Raw genomic sequence first — 21,282 nt, 5'->3', positions numbered from 1 at the left:
CCTGGAAGTGAATGCATGGACCTTGCCATTTTGCTGTTGCTCACTGAGTTATATCTGAGGTAATATAAAGCCCTCCTCAGTGAGAGCCCATGTGCAGCTGAACATGAGGGATGTTGTGGGAATTAGCAGAGCCAGTTTTGTCCCTTTATCTAGAGGGCAGATTAAACAGTGTTCAGCTCTTGGGAGGGGTGAGGATGCTCAGAATGTGTCAAAACATGTTTGTTGGCGGCCATGCCCCACAAGCCCACATCTCCATCAATAAACTTTGCTGCCTGGAGGGATACTTTTTTTTGGATCAAATTGTAATAATTAGATTGTAGCTGCACTTTGTACTCTCAGTTATGTCCCAACCATTAGTTCTGTTTTAATTACTTATTGATTGCCCAGAATTTATTTCACAGTTGATATAATACATAGTTTCACATAAATCAGAAAACACTGATGGTGATTGTCCTCTCAAATGACCTAAATAGAGGCTATGTTCCAAATAGAGAAATCATTTCAGAGACAAGCAAAGAGCTGTTTTCTCATCTTTTAATCTGAGTAGCAGTAAGACATGGGGCTTGAACCAAAACTCGAGATCCAAATGGGTTATAAACATAAGATCCTGAGCCCTTTTGCAGGAGGTGACCATATTCTTTGTAGGGCAGTATACAAGCTATAGAGTTCCTGCGTACACCTCTTATCTTGCTTCTGGGAAGCATAGAGGCATCTGGCACAGAATACTAATACCTTAGCTGTTTGTTAGAGGGTGGGCAGTTCAAACCCTCTCTCCCACTAATGAAGATAGTGTTTTTAAATGCAGTAAAATCTAATGATCCATTCAGTTTTGCCTAGTCTCTTAGAATTTATTAGAGGGGAACTGAATGTGGCCTATCTGTAAGATTGGGGGAGGGGGTTCTCTTTATTTTTCTATGCACTGAAGTAGGAGTGGTAAGCATTTTGATGGCACCCTAATGTGTCTCCTACAGATTAAGAAAGTGAGAAGAGAGATTCGGTGGAAGTTAACCCTAGTCCCCCTTGAGTGGCTTCCATGAATCTCAGCAGTGTAGCATGCTTGTAGTAGCACTGAAAGTGGATATTGAATCCTTAGCAATGGAAATATGCACAGCTTTTAATTTGATTTTATTTTCTTGCAAGACAAGTACCGACAGGAGCCATAAGCCATAAAACCAACATAGAAGGCAAAAGAAGTGGAATCAATACAAATACCTACTTCAGAAGTCATCATGGCATTTGTCATGGAGAATCTCTACCAGGCTTAAGCAAACTTTTCACTGCAGCTACAATAAACCACACGTCATGTTACAAAGCTAGCATATTTTCATGCATGTAATGCACACCGTACATAACTGACATGCCAGGACCTGGAAAAAACAATAAAAATCACAGATTACTCTTATCCTGCATTGAAAGAGAGGGCAATCAGAGCTTTTGGAATAACAGGTTCAGGAACAAGGATTTTACTAAGGGAAGATGGGACTTTGCTATTTTCCCTCTCTTTACCTGCACAGATGTATAGCATGTGCATGTTCTTTAAATAACACATAAGTAATATGCATGAAAACTCATTAAAATTAATGCACTAGCTTGTTTATGCCAGGTTGAGAAGTGTCAGAAAATACAGGTGAGACTGCTGAGACAGAAGGTATTGGATAGTAAAAAATTATGCATTTTTATATGTCCCTCTAATATATTTTTATCTCTATAATTCAAACATGAATAATAACTGTTAATAACAAGTCTCTGAGGAATACTGTTGCATTTCACTAGTTTCTATACATCTCAATCACTGATTTGCTACATTATTAAAAACTATTTCATTACTTGCTTTTAGCTCCTCACCATCTTCATACTTCATTGCTAACCAGGATGTTGGCCTTAGGTGTTTCTTTATTGTCATTCATATAAGAATATGTTCAAACACCCAGAACTTCATGTAGACATGAGGTAGCCTATAGTTCTACATACATAATTGGAATCACTTAGAATTCCTACGTCATCTACATGAACTCATGTGTTAAGGCTCTGAAAGAATGAGCTAAAGATTCACAATTTTTTTCCAACTCAGAATACCATGATCTTGATGGTAGTGGTTGCATCATTTTGCAAGGAATTTCTGTTAGTTGTGTGTAGCACTTTACAAGAGGGATGTAATTGAACTCCAAAAGAGCCAAAAGAGGTAGCTGATAATTTATTCTCATCTATGTGGCAAAAAACTGAAGCTCAGGAAACTAGCCATGCCAGAGTGCACAGAAAAGGTAAATTCCCACAAAGGGAAGAAGTGTGGACTCATTCTCACTGACTGGCTAAGTTCTGTTTTGAGTCGTAATGCTTTGAGACTGCTAACACTAACACAATTTTAGTTTGGCCTGCTGACAATGGTAATAGACTTCTGGACTGAAAGATCATGGGCTCTTACCTCACTAATTCTTACAGTATCTGTGTGTAAGGCTTGTAGGGATCATCTGTGTATTCCACTTTTGGATGAGGATTTTATTTGAAGATGATTAAGAGCACTCAGTGAGGACATTAATGGAATGTAACAATGGGGAATTCATTTGAGAAATGGAAGGGATGAGTCTAGTATGTTTTGTGGCAGAGTTACTCTTGTCTCAGCAGCTCTCATCCATTATTTATTTCTCATCCTAAGAATGCCAGAATGCCTCCTGTTGTCATTTACAAAGTGTGACATGTTATTTCTGGACTTCTTAATAAGTGTTATGTATGCTTGCCATGATGCTGGCAGGACAACTGTTTAGAAACACACACTGTGTATTTAGGACAGACTACAGAAAATAGTTTATCTGCCCATTCTAGTACTGTAGCTCAGGGTAGTGATCTGTATCACTTTTTGGGAAGCGTGTATTGATTTACAGCTTCAAGTTATTGCTTTAAAATTATTATTTTAAGTCCTTTGGTGGGTGCAGCTAAGAGCATTTAGTGCTGGAGCTGCTGAGTTTTCAGAACAATTTGCAAGGTTACTTTCAAATTGCCTTCTTACTGACTGAAGAAATTAGCTATTGCAGAGAAGCAAGGATTTGTGTGCTCTTCTATGTGAAAAATCATACACTACTTAAATTTCTCAGTTCCTTTCATCCATCCTGACTTGAAGAGTTAAATCAGAGGATTCTGCACCAGAAAAGGAAAGTGGAAAGCAAACAGAAAACAGAACAGGGGCAAAGGTTGTTTGCAGCTGGAGAGAATACCACAGTCTACAAGTAAAAAACGGAGAGTGATGTGCATTGCAGGGCTCAGCTGCCTGTTTTACTCTTCCTGTTCTGAAGACCAGGAGCAAACGGACGTGATAAATTGTTGAGGGCCTTGGGATTAAAACAGCACAATGGAGTTAAATGAACTTCTGAGAGCTTCCTGAGAATCATCTCCGAATGCTGAAGTGCCCAAGTTCTGCAAGTGAAGAAAGAGGGAAATACCCAAAGAACTACCTGAAGCAAAGAAGTTGACTTCTTTCAGCACTGCAATGGTGGTCACTGTGCTAGCAGAAACATACTGAAGCATTAAAAATAAATAAATAAATTTAAAAGTTTTAGGTATAGGGAAACATACATTAGCTTTTATTGTTTTGGTTTTTTTTATTGTTAGCTGTTGCTATAAGGCAGAAAGGGAGGAAAGCTTATAACGTTACAAGCAAGTTGGGATTTTCTCTTCAACATGTTAAATGAAGAAGTGGGAGTTGCACCTTGGTGGTGAAGGCAAGGAATGACCAGTCCAATAACAAACCTGGTTGCCTGGGAGGTAAACTTGAGTGGGGATTAAAGGATGAAAAGATCAAGTTCTATAGTTGCAACTGTGACAGTCAGGAATGGATTGATGCTTTCACTGAGCTTTTTCCTTTGTGTACTGTTAAGGCTAGCTTAACAGACTCATTGTCTAGCAAGTATTGTCCTCAAGGAATAGACTCCAATCCTATTATAATGATGTCAGCTGTTGGCAAACTGTACTTGATGGAGAAACTAGCTTCTTCTCATCTCATTTATATCCTACATAATTATTCTGGTTATACTTCATTCACATCTGTGCCTGTGGGAAGAGAATCAGTCAGTGGATTGAGGCTTTTTTTGGTTCATGATGGAGTTTAAGATCTTTCCCTTGTTCCTAACTTTATCCACTCATTAAAATGAGATACGCACGTTTTCCAGTCCAGATACAGTCTTTCCTAAATGTGAAATTCAAAATGTAGATCCAGATTTTACAAATTCCACACAGTTTTCTGTTTCAGCTTGTGGTAGGTATGGTAGTGAAAAGGGGCAACTCCATGAAATAATACAAGGTCCTGATGTAGCCTATTCAAAGCATTATATCTATTGAATGAACCACCTTAAAAACAGATCAATTTAAAAGAACAGACTATTTACTTTAATTAGCAATAAAAACTAGCCATCCATGGAACTAAGTAGCTTTTTTTGGCTTATTCACTACACTGCAATTGGATAAATTTAGATGTCATTTAAAAGTGACAGTATAAGTTCAGGGCAATGAAAAAGAGGAATCCTGATTTCCAAACTGTGCCTACTGTGCAAACAGTATGGTTAAAGTACCTAGTATTTTTGAAGCATGGAAATACCCTGATGTCTTTAACTGACCTGGCTTTTTATCAGTAATTTTCAGGTGGGCTTATTCCATTCAAGAAAGGGAATATCGCAAAATGACTAAGTTATAAACAGCTATCCTGTCTGATTCATAGAACATTCCAGTCTGTCATGTTAGGTTTATAGGACATTCAGTCTCTTCATATGGTAACCAGTACTCTGGGCTTCTCAGAAGTTAAATATGAGAAGCCTATGGTGTTCTGCTACTCATTCAATTTATCAAATGTTGTTTTTCAAAGACTTGTATCACCATTCTCCAGGAAGATGTCATTATTTTTCTCATGTGTTATTAATTTTGTTTCTGACAATTTAAAAAAAAAAAAAAAATTATCAGAGTATTTTAAGCTGCAAGAATGCATCCCAACACCCACAGATGTCATTTAGTGCTGAAATTCAAGCACTCTATGACTGCTGCCAGAGATGACACCCACTCACTAGGAATATTTATGCAGCTATATGGGCAAGGCCAGAACTGTGAACATACCTCATCCTCAAGAACACTCTGGCTTAGTGTTCTCAGCAGCTGCTCTGAGTCATAACAGACAGATATCCTAAGAGATTTCACCATGCTTCGGGGTAGATACTGGTTATAGCTCCTGACTTGAAAAGCTCCAGCCTGCCCACAAGAATACAGAAGCAAATGTGGCTCTCTCACACCCCTTGTTGCAGGACAAAGTTGGCTGCATCGTCCTGAAAAATAGGAAGAACCAGAGATTAAAGGGTTTGTTCTTTGTTTCTTGGATGATAATGATCCCCAGGACTCAAATGGAATGCTCTTCACTTGTTTTCTACCCTCACTATGGCTGATCTGAAGTTGAAACCAACATATGTTGCATGACTTTTTTTTTTCATTTTTTTCTGCCTCCAGAGTGTGAATAGAGTATATGGTCTAATATTACATATTTTTGGGGAAAGGGGAGATGACACAGTGGGCTTCTTTCTTAAAAGTTGGTGCTCTTGCTTATATGTTAGAGAAGATTTAATATGATTAATTGTGTAATAGAAGACTCTTAGCTATCCCAAAACATGATTCTGAACCTGACTACGAAGCCATTACAGAGAATTAAGGTCTATTGGGTTTGCATGGTAAGGTTTTGATAGTGAGGGGGCTACCAGGGTGCCTTCTGTGAGAAGCTGCGAGAAGCTTCCCCCATGTCTGACACAGCCAATGCCAGCCGGCTCCAAGATGAACCTGCCATTGGTCAAGGCTGAGGCCATCAGCAATGGTGGTAGCCCTTCTGGGATAACATAACTAAGAAGGTGAAAAAGTTGCTGCACAAACAGCAAATGCAACCAGAGACAGGAGTGAGAAGAGGTGAGAGGAACAACTCTGCAGGCACCAAGGCCACTGAAGAAGTAGGGGAAGAAGGTACTCCAGGTGCCGGAACAGAGATTCCCCTGTAACTTGTGGTGAAGACCATGGTGAGGCAGGCTGTCCCCCTGAAGCCCATGGAGGTCAATGGTGGACCAGATGTCCACCTGAAGCCTGTGGAGGACTCCCCCTGAGGCCATGGGAGTGCAATGTTGGACCAGATGTCCACCTGAAGCCTGTGGAGGACTCCACCCTGGAGAGGGTGGATGCGTGAAGAAGGCTGTGACCCCATGGGAAGCCAGTGCTGGAGCAGGCTCCTCATAGGACCTGTGGCCCCGTGGAGAGAGAAAAACCCACGCCAGAGCAGGTTTGCTGGCAGGACTTGTGACCCCGTGGGGGGACCCACGCTGGAGCAGTCCCTTCCTGAAGGACTGCACCCCATTGGAAAGGACCCTTGCTGAAGCAGTTCGAGAAGAACTGCAGCCCATGGGAGGGACCCCATGTTGAAGAAGTTCATAGAGGAGTGTCTTACGTGAGAGGGACCCCACAATGGAGCAGCGGAAGAGGAAGGAGCAGCAGAGACTACATGTTATGAACTGACCACAACCTCAATTCCCTGTCCTCCACATTGCTGTGGGGAGGAGGTAGAGAATTTGGGAGTGAAGTTAAGCCGAGGAAGAAGGGAGGGGTGGAGGGAAGGTGATTTAAGATTTGGTTTTATTCCACTTTATTCTACTCTGATTTGATTGGTAATTAATTAAACTAATTTCCCCAAGTTGAGTCTGTTTTGCCCATGACATTACTTGGTGAATGATCTATCCCTTTCCTTATCTTGACCCACAAGCCTTTTTTTATATTTTCTCTCCACTGTCCAGCTGAGGAGGGGAGTGATGGAGTGGCTTTGGTGGGCACCTGGCATCCAGCCAAGGTCAAACCACCAGAGCAGGATAGGAAGTATTTTTAATATTTATGGTTTTGTAAAAGTTGACAGTTTTCTCATAGCACTTGTTGCACAAAAAGAGATGTGTATAAATGAAAGCAAGTCATCACCTGCTAGAAGAGAAGGAAGCCTATTTGCCATTGATATATAGCAGAAAGTACCATGTTTGCACACACTGCTGTACAAATGTTTAGGGTAGCCACTGCATTCTTCTAAATTAAAAGCTGGTGTTTGGTTTCTGGATATTCTTCTCCTTCCTCTGAACTGGGGACCTGCCAACCTCAATGGAAGGGAAGGACTTGAAATGCTTACTTATTACAGGCTGCATTTCTACACAGATATGTTTGGATGGGCAACTGCAGCTCGTGTTTGCAGTCTCCCAGGCCACTTCCCTTTCCTTCACATATTCTGTGGTGGAAGCTACCTACTTCTGTTTGGCATCTCATGTAATCCTTGTGGCAATTACAGCAGTTGTGTATATGACAAGGCATTGAATATTGGTATTGCATTAACATTTAATTAGAATGGGAGCTACAAGACCAGTTTCTATAATTTAAAATATTTTAGCTGGAATACAGAAGACATCCTGAGGCACGGCCATGTGCCAGCTTTCAGCACTATTGATAGTACAAACTGATAAGATGTAGGAACTTCTGGCAAATGGAATGGTGAGTGTCACTGAAAAATCATTGTCTTAGTAAATACCAATATTTCAATGGAGGCAGCAGTAGTATGTGCGGAATATGAGAGTACTCACTGCCACTGCCAAAAAGTATATCTAATAATCTTTCCTCTAGGTTTATTCTACATACTGCTTTCCCACTGGGAATCTTGATAATGGAAATGTACAAAGTTATCATTAATAACAGTGAATTTAATGAATATAATCACTGTCAGTACATGCTTAGGATATAGATGATTTACACAGTGTATCCCTTTCATTGATCATATATGTGGGAACCACTGAAATATATAAAAAGAAAAATTTAAGTGATTAATCACATTCCAAACACAGTGTGAATATAATGAACATAAATATTATGTGTGAGGGAGAATGAGTTGTTTAAAAAAACCCCTCTTTATTTCTGATCAAAATAACAGAAGAAATATCATTTATCTTGTCACCTTTAACTTTGAATCAAGTCTTCTAAGTCTGAGCAAATTAACTGCAAACTGATAAGACTTTAATGCAACAGGTGTGCAATTAAAGCACAACAAAAGAGGATTTAGGAGTCTCAGAATGTCATTTGGAAGTTTTAATTGCCTTTCCAAGCTAGGGGACAATTCATTCTGAATGTTTTCCTTATCTTCCAGGAACCATAATTATGTCAGAAGAATTGCAAGATGCTTTAGATAATATATATGATGCTAGAATTCCAAAACTATGGTTTAGGATTTCTTGGGAGTCAACTACTTTAGGATTTTGGTTTACCGAGCTTCTTGAAAGAAACCAGCAGTTCAGCAGTTGGCTGCAGGATGGCCGACCAAATCAGTTCTGGATGACAGGCTTCTTTAATCCACAGGTAAAATTGTCAGATTGATCTTTCTATCTCCTATGTAACAGTTAAATCTGACCTTAAGAGAATTTCAAGCTGACTCAATCGTGACTATACAAAACGCAATCTAAATTCAATTTTTAGCATAAATGTAGGATAAATTAACTTCAACATCCATTGAAGAAATTTTTGCTAGACCAAAATAATATTACTGAAATAATGGAATGCATCCTCTGGTTGCTTCAATTGTAGTGTGGAAATTAGGTAAGTACATCTTTTCACATTTCACTGTTGTCCTCCTTTTTTACCTCCTCTGTTCCAGTAATCTGTTTTTCATTCATTGTATGAAAATTCCTTTGAGTACAAAACAAGGTAAGTTTCAAAACTTTGACATAGGAAGAAGAGATTTGGACTTGGCTCTCAACCCTTGCAAATCAGTTCCTTGAAATGAAAGGCTTGTTATTTATACCACTCCAGAATTGTGCCAGACTTGGTCTGCAGAGACGTATAAAAATACAGCCTCTCGCCTGCACCATCTAAAATAAAAACCTGGCACAAAATGAAACACAAAAAAGAGAACAGCTGAGAACAGAGTTAAAAGAAGTAAAGTATACATACCTAGATGATGCGTAGTTTCTTTGCACAGCTATGCACATTCATTAAAGCTTTTTATGATTCACAGATGTTTGTGGGAAGTAGGAGTTGTGGAAGTGAGTCATTGTGAGAGTATCCAGCCACCAGGTTTCTGTGAAGCCTTAGCAAAAAGCTATTTTAAAGACCTATTTTAATCTCAGTACTTGATAGCAATGCAAAAGCTATCTGAAACAGCTGCCTAGAATAGAGAAAGCAACAGTGGCAAATATTCTCTAGGACTACTGCTGGGAAATACCCATCTATCATCTATCCTATCTGTGTCAGCTGTCTACTGATACCACTTTATAGCATGGAAGTGTGGTCACAGAATCACTGAGCAAAGGGTCCCCGAAGAAATGAGGGAGAGGAGTAGGAGTTCTAATAAAATGATTATGCTTCCATACGTGTTTTTTTAGCAACACATTGATAGTGGCATTCTAAAATATTTGAATTTTTGCAATGATCAGATTGGATGCAACCTTAATAGGCTTTTGGTTTTGTTGGTGTTTGCTTTTGCACTACAGGTGAACAAGAGCTGATACAGATTTTGTACTGGCCATTTTATGGTTTTTTTTGTGTTTTGGGGTTGTGTCAGTTCTGAAATTTTGCCAGCCCAAATTGGGCATCCTCCATTTTTTTGGATCCATACATCTGGATTTCTCAAAAAAATCTGCCAATTACTCAGAGTAAAATGTCCCCAAACAGGTTGTGATTTAATAGACCAAAATAAGTGAGAAAGCCTCCAGAAATACAAAAATTAAACACTTCATAACACGTAGTTCTAAAAGTCCCTACATACATAGTGTGCAGAGACAAAAACTCCAAGAATGAGATGTGCTCACCTGATTTAAAAAAATACTTGTGCTGACAACCACAAGCTTAAGAATCAGATAGTTATGGTTAAAGTCTTCATTTTCTGTAACCCAGGCTGTGAGAGTGGCTTATTCTAGAAAAAATTCACCTGAGTAAAGAATCCTTTTCTATTTAATTAGCTATTATTTTGTTAAGAGTTATATTGCTGTGTTTAAAATCAGTATTTCGTATGTTAAGAAAATTTATTTTCATCTTAAACAAGTTGAGGTGAAATATTAGTGCTGCAGCTCTAATAGCTTGTTTGTAATACCAGAGAAACTGTCAGAAAAATCCTTTCATTTGTGAGATGAAATGCAGCTCCTAAGTAATTTGTAATTTGCCTACTTGCATAGATCTCACTGGTTTATAGTCAGTGGATAAATGCCATGGATAACACAAGACAATAAAGTAGATTTATAGCACTGGGGGAATGAGGCATTCTGGTAATAAAAAGTAATATAGGACCTGACTCTGCCTTCTCTTGGACTGTTTATACACAAGGATAAATTCAGTAATTTCACAGAAGTTAATCTTTATTTATAGTGATACAAATGAGAGCAGGCTCAGGCTTCTGGTAAAATAAACCTGGTTCCCTGTGTGTGTCTGCACTGGGACAAGATAACTGGGGTGAACAAAACAAGAAGTGCCAGGAATTTTCCTCCCCCCTCAAAGTTAATCTGATGTTACTGGATTTTTTTTCCTCAAAAAACTTGACACTATGCATATCTCATTTCTACCTCCCAATTTCCATGTTGTGGCTGATACTGTTTTATAGTTTCCTTGTTTGCATTTCTGTATCCAGTTGCTGTCACTTGTCCTGTATATGGACTTTAAGCCCTGTGAGGCAGAACTGTCTTTCCGGTTGTATAGTACTTAGCATAATGAACCCTCAGCCTATTTCTAAGACCCTTAGATGCCAAACAATGTGAATACTAATGAGAATATGAAGTACAATGCCTCCATTCCTCAGTGCCCACTTAATTCTAGTAAACCTGCCATAATTTGCTCATTGTAGAAACTGCAACATAAATGACAAACAAGGAACCTCCTAAGCAAGATAAAGGAGAGAATATGATTGTGAAAGCAATAGACTTAACTGATTTCCATATTTCTTGTCATAGTTTTCATGGGTGCCTGCTTCTCCCTCACTAGAAGGTTCAGAGTTATTTTGCATGGGTTGTTAGAAGGCAAAGGCATGAAGCTTTAGCAGCTTTCAGTGAGCAGGGCAGAGAGAAGTTCAGGAAAAGGCGGGTGAAGAAAATAATTTATTTTCCCTGTTTCTGAAATGTCAACACGCTCCCTCTTCCCCCAAAAGCCCCCAAACATACAAACAAAACAAAAAAGGGCAAAGATTAACAGAAATCAAAAATAATCATGGCAAGTGGTCCATTATGTCCCTGACAGAGGGCTTTGGTGGGAGCCAAGCCCTCAGCCATACAGTGGCACTTCAAGCCACTTGATTCTTTCTTGCTGTTTAATGTGCCATCCACCCACTCTGAAATACCCAGCTGGGCCTCCAGCTCACAGCTGTAGACTTTAAAGACTGTCTAGGATTCATTCAAATGAACAGATAAGTGTCACAAGTCCCATTGCAGACAGCATATAGGTCCTGCCATCTCTGTAAGAATAGTCTGCAGTCTAAATCTTATCCCTGAGGACAACTCATAGCTCCGATCTTTTATTCTAATGTTTCCACTGTGCCTTTGAACTGATTCCCTTAATACAGTCATTGCTCTGTCCTGTCCTCTTCAGGCTCTTCTTTCTTTAATATTTCAGCTTATCTGGGATCCAGTAGCCCTGTGGGGCCTTCTGGCAGTGAACACTTCATGTATTTTAAACTATTGGTGCTATCATGTTTCTACAAATTAAAATTCCACAAATTAACTACAAGGATTCTGCTTTCATTTAAAGGCATTTCTGATAGAAGAACTTGGCCTTTAATCCTGTCTCCCTTAGCTATATGCTAGAGTTCTCAACTACTTCAAACACAATTACAATTATCTGTGCTATCACAAAACCTCTTTAAAACACTTGTCCTGAGGTCTCTGGAATGATATTAATGAGAAGCGAGCAATGTCAGTTAACTGAAACATCTGAGTTCATGAATGTCATCTCGTGTTCTCATAACTTGAAGGGTATTGCATAGCTGCAAAGTGCTTAGCAGATGCAACAAGCACTCCAGTCCCAGCAGCCTGAGATTGGCCCCTGCATTCAGTAGACCAATGTGCTCATGTTTCAGCATCTTCTTTCCATTCATTTGGGCCTAACAGTAGCTCAACAGAGCATCTTGCACTGTGAATACTGAAGAAAAAGAAAAAGCTTGTTCAGTTCCCTCATTGCTCCTGATTTCTTCCTACAGGAGAAGTAGGAAGCCAACAGCCAAAGTGCTGTTGGCTCTCTAACACCCACCTTTGTGTGCTCCCCACGTGGCTCTGTATTCTCCCATCTCTGTCTCTAGACACCTTCTTTCTCTGCTCTGAAATCTGTCCTGAAACTTCTTCCTTCCTAGTTGTCCTTCTCAGTAAGTCCCTCTTGCTCTGGCATCTTCAATTTTTGTGTTTTATTCATTCATCGTGTAGCTATGCAAATGAGTTTCCATAGGGAAAAATATGGTGCACATCCACAGCATCTCCACTGAAAGTGCAAAACAGTCTACACCCTCCTGTCTCTTAGGACTAAGGTATGTCCCATGTACAGCAGTGTGTGCGTGCACACGGACAGCTACATGAGAAAAGCCAACCAGCATCTTCAGCCTGGCTTGTCTTGTGATAGCTTCTAACCATATCATGAGATTGTAGCTCTTTAGAACAGAGTTTCATTCTGTGCTGCTGAAATACTGTGAGTCTATCTTGCTGCTGTCTACAACAGTACGTTATTGTAGTATTTTAAGGCACTGAGCGAAGTGGCAGAGGCATTTTGCTATTTAATTGCATGGTTCCAGTACGTACTTCATTTGTATTCTGTAAAATGCTTCACAATTTGTTGACTGAAAAGCAATTTTACAATGTTGGTATGAGAAAAAGTGAGTAATATAGCACATGAAATACCAGTGTTATTTGTGGCTTAGCAATTACCTGTATTTGCAACCTCACAAAACACATTAATCTGGCAGCCTTGTAAACCTCTTTCCATTTAGCTGGCTGTAAAATACACGTGAGGTGAGGTGAATTGTACACGTAGCTTCTGATATGTTAAATAAGCCAATTTGGTGGCTTCTTAGCACCAACACATGCCCATCAAGTATATTAAGAAAGTATGGTACTGGGAAAATGTAGGAGAGCACTGGATTTACACAACTGAATTTAGTTTAGTACACAGATCAAATTCTGTGGGATGAGGTTTTATACTGCTGATGTCAGTATGATATAGAAAAAAGTTTTAAATGGGTCAAATTCAAGTATTAAAACACTCTATGTCATATTCCATCTCCTTAGGGATTCTTAACTGCTATGAGGCAAGAGACAACTCGCATGAATTTAGCAAAAGGATGGGCGCTCGACAGCGTTGTTTTACACAATGAAGTGACCAAGATGATGAAAGAAGATGTTGCTGGCCCTCCTCCTACTGACATTGGTGGGGTTTACATATACGGCCTTTTCCTTGAAGGGGCAGGTTGGGACCGCAAAAACAGTAAGCTGGTCGAGTCAGCACCAAAGGTAAGGATCAAGTGAGCATGGCTGCCTGTGGCATAGTATGGTGTGCTCAGAGAACACCAAGCAGTATTTTGAGTGCCCGCAGCAGTGGTTTCACAACAGCTTTTGGAGGGTAAAACACTGGCAGGGCTGGGAAGAGGACGGGGTGTTTACCCAACAGAACCAAACAAAAAAGACTTCTGTCAGAAAATGAATTTAGGTTGCTGCACTAAAGCAGACCAGATGCCAGGCTCCTTGGCTTCAAGGGCCCTAGAAGCATAGCTATTTTTTGAATAAAACCGTGCAACCCGTAGTCAGCCTTTGTTTCACTGACCAAGTGGGACCCTATCACAGCTTCCAAAGCTCAGGATTGGGTCTGAAGACAGCTGCTGTGGAGGTCAGTGTTTGGATGACTAGAAATCCCTGGCACTTGTTTTTGAATAGGAGGAATAGTATTCTAGGCTTATGATCAGTTATCCATGCATGGAATTACATTTTACTGATGTGACTGAGCAGATTTAAAACCTAGCTATGGAGTAGTGATTAGATGCTGTACTGATTAGATGCTGCGGTCACTGCCCAGGGAAAGCAGCCACTGTCTGCACTGGTAAACTTTTTCTAAACCAGTGATGACTGTCTTGGAATTGGAGTTGAAGTAATTCCTCTCCATCGGTAAAACACTTCCGTGTCTGGCTGAGAACAAACTTTTCCAAACCAAACCTTGCTAGCTATAGCTTCTGTTAACAGCTGTTGCCTGGTTTGTCAAAAGACACCTTTAAACATGGAGTTTACTCAAGTGCTCTAGAGTTTTCAGCAAGCCTCCATGTTGCTCTTGGGTTTGGGTCTTTTTTTTCCCCCTGGACAATGAATACTTTATATTGCTGGAAGACCTCAAGGGATCTGGTCTGATTAAATACCTAAGAGGCATCTTGGATCTTTAAAGCTCTGCCACCAGCAGTGTAGAGGTAACAAGGAGGCTTGCTAAAAGCATCTTGGCCTTTGTAGCTCCAGTCCTACCATTCAGGGAACAGGAGGTGGGGAAAGGATGGGAAAAAAGACAATGGTCTCTCTCCCTCCTAGAACCACCCAGTTGATTTTCCATGTACTTCCATGGCATGCAGTTTTCCAGGCTTCTGCTGCTTTCTTTTCCTTCTAGGCTTCTTGATGTCCATTGTCCCTGAGCTGCCACTGGCTTAAAGTTAGGGTCAGTGTGGTACTGAGCATAGGAACTGTGTTTTCACGTGTACCTCTGCTGAGGTGATCTTGCTGGCTGAAGGCCATCACTGAATCTAGTTCCAGCATTTGGAGTTCAGACACCCTGTCCTGCTTCTCTAATGCTGAGCCCCGTGTCTGTTTGAACATTTTCAGGTGCTGTTCACAAGTCTTCCTGTAGTCCATGTGTATGCTGTTAGCACAACAGCACTACATGACCCGAAGAAGCAACAAGGAAGTGTGTACTCCTGCCCTGTCTACAAAAAGCCTCGGAGAACAGATCTGACATACATTTTCTCTTTGTATCTGAAAACAGTGAAGAATCCCGATCATTGGACTTTACGGGGAGTTGCACTGCTCTGCAATTCAAAATAAGGACCAACAGATAGCTATAAAGAAAGAACAACCTAGGAAGATTAATCTGCAGCCAGTAGGACTTCTGTTGTTATTTGCAAAGTGGTGGCTACCTTCTCATAAGCATACGGGAATTAACAAGTGACATATTGAGGTTGTGTTGATTACACATAGATCAGTTTACTCCATTGGCAGCAAATGCTAAGTGTATTTAACCTGGGAATATCAGAGGGAAAACAGTTGCAGGTGTAAAATTTGGCAACTGTTACAAGCTTGCTCATAATGAAAAAACTAGGAAAAAAGTGCTTATCTTAGTGACAGCTGCTCTAACATTTATAGTGGTTCTTTTGTAGATGTTCTCTTTTCTTCTTAATACAAGACTTCTTCATAATATAATTCTTTTTAAATTCAACTTCGTAGTTAAAAACTTATCATCCATAGCATTACTAAAATTGTAATGACAAGTGAATTAATCGTATGGTAAAACTTTATGTTTATCTGTATGTATTCCAATGCACAGTTCCTTTGATTTTGCATTTCTAAAGTTACTGGGTGGTTTCACAAATAGATGCTACCCTACCATTTTCTTGAATAGTCACATTTTTATGCTAATGATCATAGAAGTCATACAGGTGAGTTTATCTTTGCACAAGTAGTGGCTTTTGCATATACTAATTAATTTCTAAATGTATATCCCATTATAAAGAAGATGTGCACACCCCCTCATTATTAGTGAGAAGTTTTGAAACTCTTCTCAGAGTAAACTCATCCAAACACCAGTTTCGCTCCACTGGCATTAGTGCCTGAATCCTGCAAACTCAAACCTCTAAACTGCTTTTTGTTATTTTCTTTTATTTTATTTTCACCTATATTTATTTATAGGTGAAAAAAAGTAGAAGACACACAGGCCATTTCTGGGAGTAGATTCACCTGAAATGCTCAAAGTAATTTTTGTTTGTTACCACCATTGCTGTCTACCTTGTAATTGAAGGGTGATTGCTACTTCTCTTTTAATAGACATATAGCTATTGGCAGAAAAACATGTTCGGCTTTTTTCAGTAGCACAGATTCAAAGCAAAAGAAATTGCTGATGGATGTTATGAAAGAAGCAAGTGCTTTGTTTATTACTTTTTTCTTCGTGTAAACACTTTCCATTTTTGTATGAACACTTCAATTTCTTTTCAGCTGGTGTCCAAGAAAGTAGTTCATCCTTTACCATAACCAGTTTTACTCTGCAGTCAGCAATTGCAGGGCTCTTTCTGTGAAGAAGTTTGATATTCACACTCCCACCCACAACTAAGCAGAAAGTGCCAGATTTCTTCTTGGAAAACAGAGCCAACATGAACAGGGTCCCTTTCTCCCACTGAGCTGGGAGAAGCACTTGTTTCACATGCAGTGCCAGTGAGATTATCTTACCGAGGGAAACCACCTGTTCAAACAATATTCAGCAGGTCTCCCTGCAGTAGTGATGTACATCAACCCATTTCATTGAGAATTTTGTTTCCAAGAAGGGTGAAGGATAGAACTTCAAGATCATTGCTCTTGGAAATTATGAAAAAGATAAGGGGGACTTCAAGCAGCAAAAGGCTGTGCTGTTGTATAGAATTTGAGGTTGAAAATCATAATGTTCTCCCTATCCCCTACCCATATGAGGGGATATGGAGTAAATTAACTTTGATCTTTTGGTACATGTAAAATTCAATTTGGTAACATTGATAATAACTTAAAATGAAGAGCATAATTTGAAATACTTCGAACATCTGAAGAACTCACTGCTTGCTATGAAAATAAAACATCCTCTGAACAATTGAAGTTAGAAGTAAACATTAAAAAAAATAAATTGGATAGAAGTCATATGCAGTGCTACATGATAAGCTTCATGGAAACTGCATCAATTCCTTTGTCAAGTAAAATGAGAAAATTAAATGCTATATAAAGAAAATCTATAGGCAATTATGTTCTAGCAGAACTTAAGTGTTCTGCTGTATAAAAATGCAAAGAAATAGCTTCTTCGAACTTTGACATCTTCATTTCAATAACTAAACCCTGTTTGTCAGTTTAGGAAAACATCAAATCTTGCAGAAGAGAACACAGGCCAACTTACAGAAGAACCAGTCAAATCATACAGTATTTCACTGAAGATAGCTACAGTTTTATACGGAACTGGAAGAAGAATATGCAGTTGCCTGGTTCCAGAAAAGACTTCCTATAACTAGTAAAAAACCAACCAAAAACTACAACCTATCCTATAAGCAAAACCTTTTATTCTATTTGTATGTAATTACAGTACAGTGGAGATGTACACATTACTGTTGAGAGAAATGTCTTCCTCTCCCTGTTTCCCTCTCTTGCCCTGTCCTGCCCTTCCATTCAGCGGAGCTGCTGAATGTGACAACAATAATTTGATTTGAAATGTCATTGACGTAGTATAACATTGACCTTCCCCAACGAGTGTTCCCTAGTTGCTATTGCTAAAGCAGTTTCACTTCAAATGTGATGAACACCAGACTAAATGAAAGAACTGGCAGGCAGAATATTTGAAAGCAAACTAGTTATATTTAAATTGTAGATTAACAATTAGCTGGGAGTCCTCAAACAATGTATATAGATAACCAAGTTATGCTCTGCTGTTAAAATGAATCTGAGATATTAAATACAATCATACAACTTTTGGCAATATTGTACAAGTTTCACGCACATGGCAGTGACTAACATTGCTTTACCTAAGTGCTTTGAAGGCAACTCTGTTTAAGAATGAAGAGAGCAATGCAGTCCTGCACCCCATGTCAGTGTAGCGGTCGTGTTTACAAACATATCTGATGTCAGGGCACTGGCTCCTGAGTCTTGCAAATAAACAGCATTCCATACTCCAAAGGGTGTCTGTCTCATAATCCCTGAGGCTGTGGCTGGTCAATAATGATGATGATAGGAAACAAAGAATTGGGTTATGGATTGGCCCTGTACTTCAGCAGCTTTGTAGAACAGATTTTAATTGCAGTGAAGTTCAGAAAAAGCACAGAGAATGGAAAACAAAACAATTCCCTTGTCCGGTCAGTTATGTTCATGAGCCCTGTGATCCTCTGGATACAGAAACAATTCTTTAAAAGATCTTTAGGAAACTTCAGTTGCAATATTCAATTTTTTTTTTCTCTATTTCTCCAGAACCCATGCAATTATCTTATTCCTCTTTTACAGCTTCATACCGTTGCCTTTCTCATAATCACATCTTTCCAAAACATGAGTACAATAACTCATTCTCTTTGCCTCCTGCTATTCCATATTTAATGTGTCTTCTGCTTTTTTATTCTTACTCTGTAAGTGCAGAAAATGCATTGCTTATGTACATCAAACCTTCCTCTTCCAGAACTCTGAAAATAATCTTTAGTCATTTCAGGAGCTCCTCTTTTCCACAGAGAAGAAATACAGTTTACTCAAAAACCTGTCACATTTTGTCACACCCTGGATAAAGCAAGAATTTCCTCCTGCTACTGTTTCAGTGAGGGCCCTTAAACATAAAGATTTGTATAACTAAAGGGACATCTTCCACAGTTCTTCCTTTTGCTAAAATGAAGTCATAGCATTGTTATTGTTTTCAGATTAGAGGAGTTGGTGTAAGTTAATAGAAATAATTTTTATACTGTTGTACGTAAAACTAAAGAGAGTGCGCTGCACGACAGAGGGGGAGCCCCTTCACTCAGTTTGCATGGCTTGGCTTTTGTCAAGAAGACAACACTACAGACACCCGTGTAAATGACAGAACACCACCAACACGTTTTGTGATATAAAACTTATACACACATTTTTCTAAAGCTGAGTGCGTACATACTGTGTTACCTCTTGTTCAGTAAGGATAATACGTTATGTTTGCTAACTGATTCCTTACGCTGATTGTTTTAAGTCCAGCAAAGGGACATCATCACCTCCTCCTCCTTCTTTTCCTTCCTGCTTAAGAACGACTTCTGGGATTTTCACTCCCTTTTCAGTTGACTGGGTAGCACCTTTTGTTGCACTATTCTTGTCTTTCTTTACTTTAGTGATCACTTCTGTGTAAGAGATTTCTTCAGTGAAGGGCTCTGCTGCTGCGAGCTCAGAGGCGATGTGCACACCAGCTTCCTGGATCCCCTCTTGACCTTCGGCTCCTGTTCGTTCTTTATTTTTTTTATGGATCTTGAATGTCTCCTTCGTTGGGGCAGCTTGTGAAATGGTTTTCTTGATCCTTATTCCAGATTGTTTCAGTCTCTCTCCTGACTGCCTGATCCTCTCTCTCCTCTCAGGGGTCACTATTCTAGTTCGAAGCCTGTTTACCTTCTTGCCAAAATTTTGTCTTGTCTTTTGGATATTTTCCCTTGAAAATGCCTTTTTGATATCATCTATGCGCCTCATACCTGATTTCTTGAACTGGGTTGCTTTGCTTTCTTCGATATAGTATTCTTCATCAGAAGAGAGATCATCAGGTGGGAAGAAATCATCCTCTAGAGTTTCACCTGCTGTCCTCTCTTTGATAACAGAGAGAGATGAAGGACACTCGGATTCCTCCTGTGAATGAAAGCACAGAGTCATCTTCCAGCAAGTGTGTTTTAAAAGGATGGTGATTCATGCACTTTTGTTTGTTGGTTTGTAGTTAATGAATGCTAACAGAAATACAATATTGTAACAAAGTAAGGTAGGCTTGCACCATCATATGTGATCTATACAGAACACAAACAGCAGAAGAAACCTTTGACAACTTCTATAAAGACATTATGCCTGATTAAAGATTTCCTTTCAGTGTGATTCCACCTGAAACTAATTAATGCCATGGTCCTATGTGTACTGGCCCCAAATGGTTTTCAGAGCAGATTAGTCTAGGGTTTGGTTTGTTGGGGTTTTTTTTTAAAGCAGATCTGTTACTCAGAGATTGGACCTAGATCATTATTCCTCACCAATAAAAGTAGACTGCTCTTGTGCTTGTGTCAGCTGTACACTCTCCAAATGAGTGCCTCAATGAGACCAGTAGCTTCAGGCCTTTACTGTCACCAAGACAATTGCACATTTTTGACTAACTGGAACTTAGCAAACATTTCTGTTGCTGCCCAAAAGGGGATGAACCCTAACATATTAACTTACATGTGCTGACTCCACAAGGGGACAAAGTCACTAAAGGAATGAGATATTATTTGCTAGACCCAATTCCATAGAATTCACACAGCACCTACACCATTGCTGAGATGAACTTGTCTTATTCCGTATGGAAAAATATGAATGACCCAGAGCAAGCACCTCTGTCTCCTGTGGTGAGTTTGGTGACCTGCATGAGCATGTGCATTAGATATTTATATTATACATATTAGCTGCATGCTTGTAAGTGGTGACTGTTCTAGCTATCTAGCACTAGGAATCTATGTAGCCCCTCCAAAGGAAGACTGCTAGAGGCTCAACACTCAGACACACAGAAGACTTTCTAAAGCTGTCCGTAGTAAACAGTTTACCAAGAATCACTTAGTGGTTAAGGATGTGCAGAAAAAAAAAAAAGGAAAAAAGCCTGTGGTAATGGACAGATTCAGTAGTACAATTTACCTGAACAGGGAGAATCTCCTAAGAGAGTTGATCCCTTGATCTGAAGACTGCTGTCTGCATGGACAATTGTAAATTTGTGGCTTTGTCAGTGAGTCATTTCCATGTAGAAGTACTAGTGTATGCAGAGTAGAAAAGCCATGACTTGTAGAAGGTGTACGAGATGGACAATGCCAGCCCCTTCCTCCCTAGTAGCTATTTATGTGCGTGTGCATGTGCTCTTCTCCCAGGAGGAGCAGCTCTTTAGGGTGCAGTCACATACAACAGCTATATAAAACTTCTATAAGCTGTTTCCCATTAGTAGTAACTACTTTAGCTGATTTCTGAGGCATGACAGTGTCTGGCCTCTATCCCTAATATTATTATCTTAATGCAGGAAATAGGAGAGATATTAAAAGTTGTGAACACATAAAGAATGGGTCAGTCTTACTGAATATTTTGCTGTGAACTGATTTCCGGATAAAAAGATGTCTTGTCATTTTCACAGTGACTTATTAGTAGCAAGTCATGTTTAATGTTATTTTACAGAGTACTAGCAATATATAAAATACATTAAGCTATTTGGCAGATAAAGTCCACTTAAGAGTCTGTCATTATGCCTTGGCTTCATTAAAAACCCTCTAGTAAAATAGTTGTTAATGCTTAGAAAAAATAGGGATGAGTTATGTTGCATTGATTACAGCAGAAT

General features: G+C 39.4%; 2 protein-coding genes across 2 annotated transcripts in view; one reads left to right on the top strand and one right to left on the bottom strand.

The window, feature by feature from the left end:
* Nucleotides 1-15,540, top strand: part of LOC104525098 (dynein heavy chain 8, axonemal) — a 30,122-nt gene extending 14,582 nt beyond the window's left edge. Inside the window, exons 4-6 of the mRNA XM_010168163.2 lie at nt 8,177-8,385; nt 13,278-13,499; nt 14,844-15,540. Of these exons, the coding sequence (XP_010166465.1) occupies nt 8,177-8,385; nt 13,278-13,499; nt 14,844-15,062 (650 nt within the window). The 3' untranslated portion in view covers nt 15,063-15,540. The remainder of the gene's footprint in view (nt 1-8,176; nt 8,386-13,277; nt 13,500-14,843) is intronic.
* A 3,179-nt stretch (nt 15,541-18,719) lies between these two features.
* On the bottom strand, nt 18,720-19,601 carry LOC104525099 (caveolae-associated protein 4). The gene has a single exon (XM_010168164.2). The coding sequence runs from the start codon at nt 19,599-19,601 to the stop codon at nt 18,921-18,923; it is 681 nt and encodes a 226-aa protein (XP_010166466.1). The 3' UTR covers nt 18,720-18,920.
* Between the last annotated feature and the right edge of the window lie 1,681 nt (nt 19,602-21,282).

Source organism: Antrostomus carolinensis, unplaced genomic scaffold, assembly GCF_000700745.2.
Source record: "Antrostomus carolinensis isolate BGI_N321 unplaced genomic scaffold, ASM70074v2 scaffold23575, whole genome shotgun sequence".
NCBI classification, from domain to species: Eukaryota; Metazoa; Chordata; class Aves; order Caprimulgiformes; family Caprimulgidae; genus Antrostomus; species Antrostomus carolinensis.
Note: the sequence above shows the minus strand (reverse complement) of the source record. Positions and strands in the feature narration are given on the sequence as shown.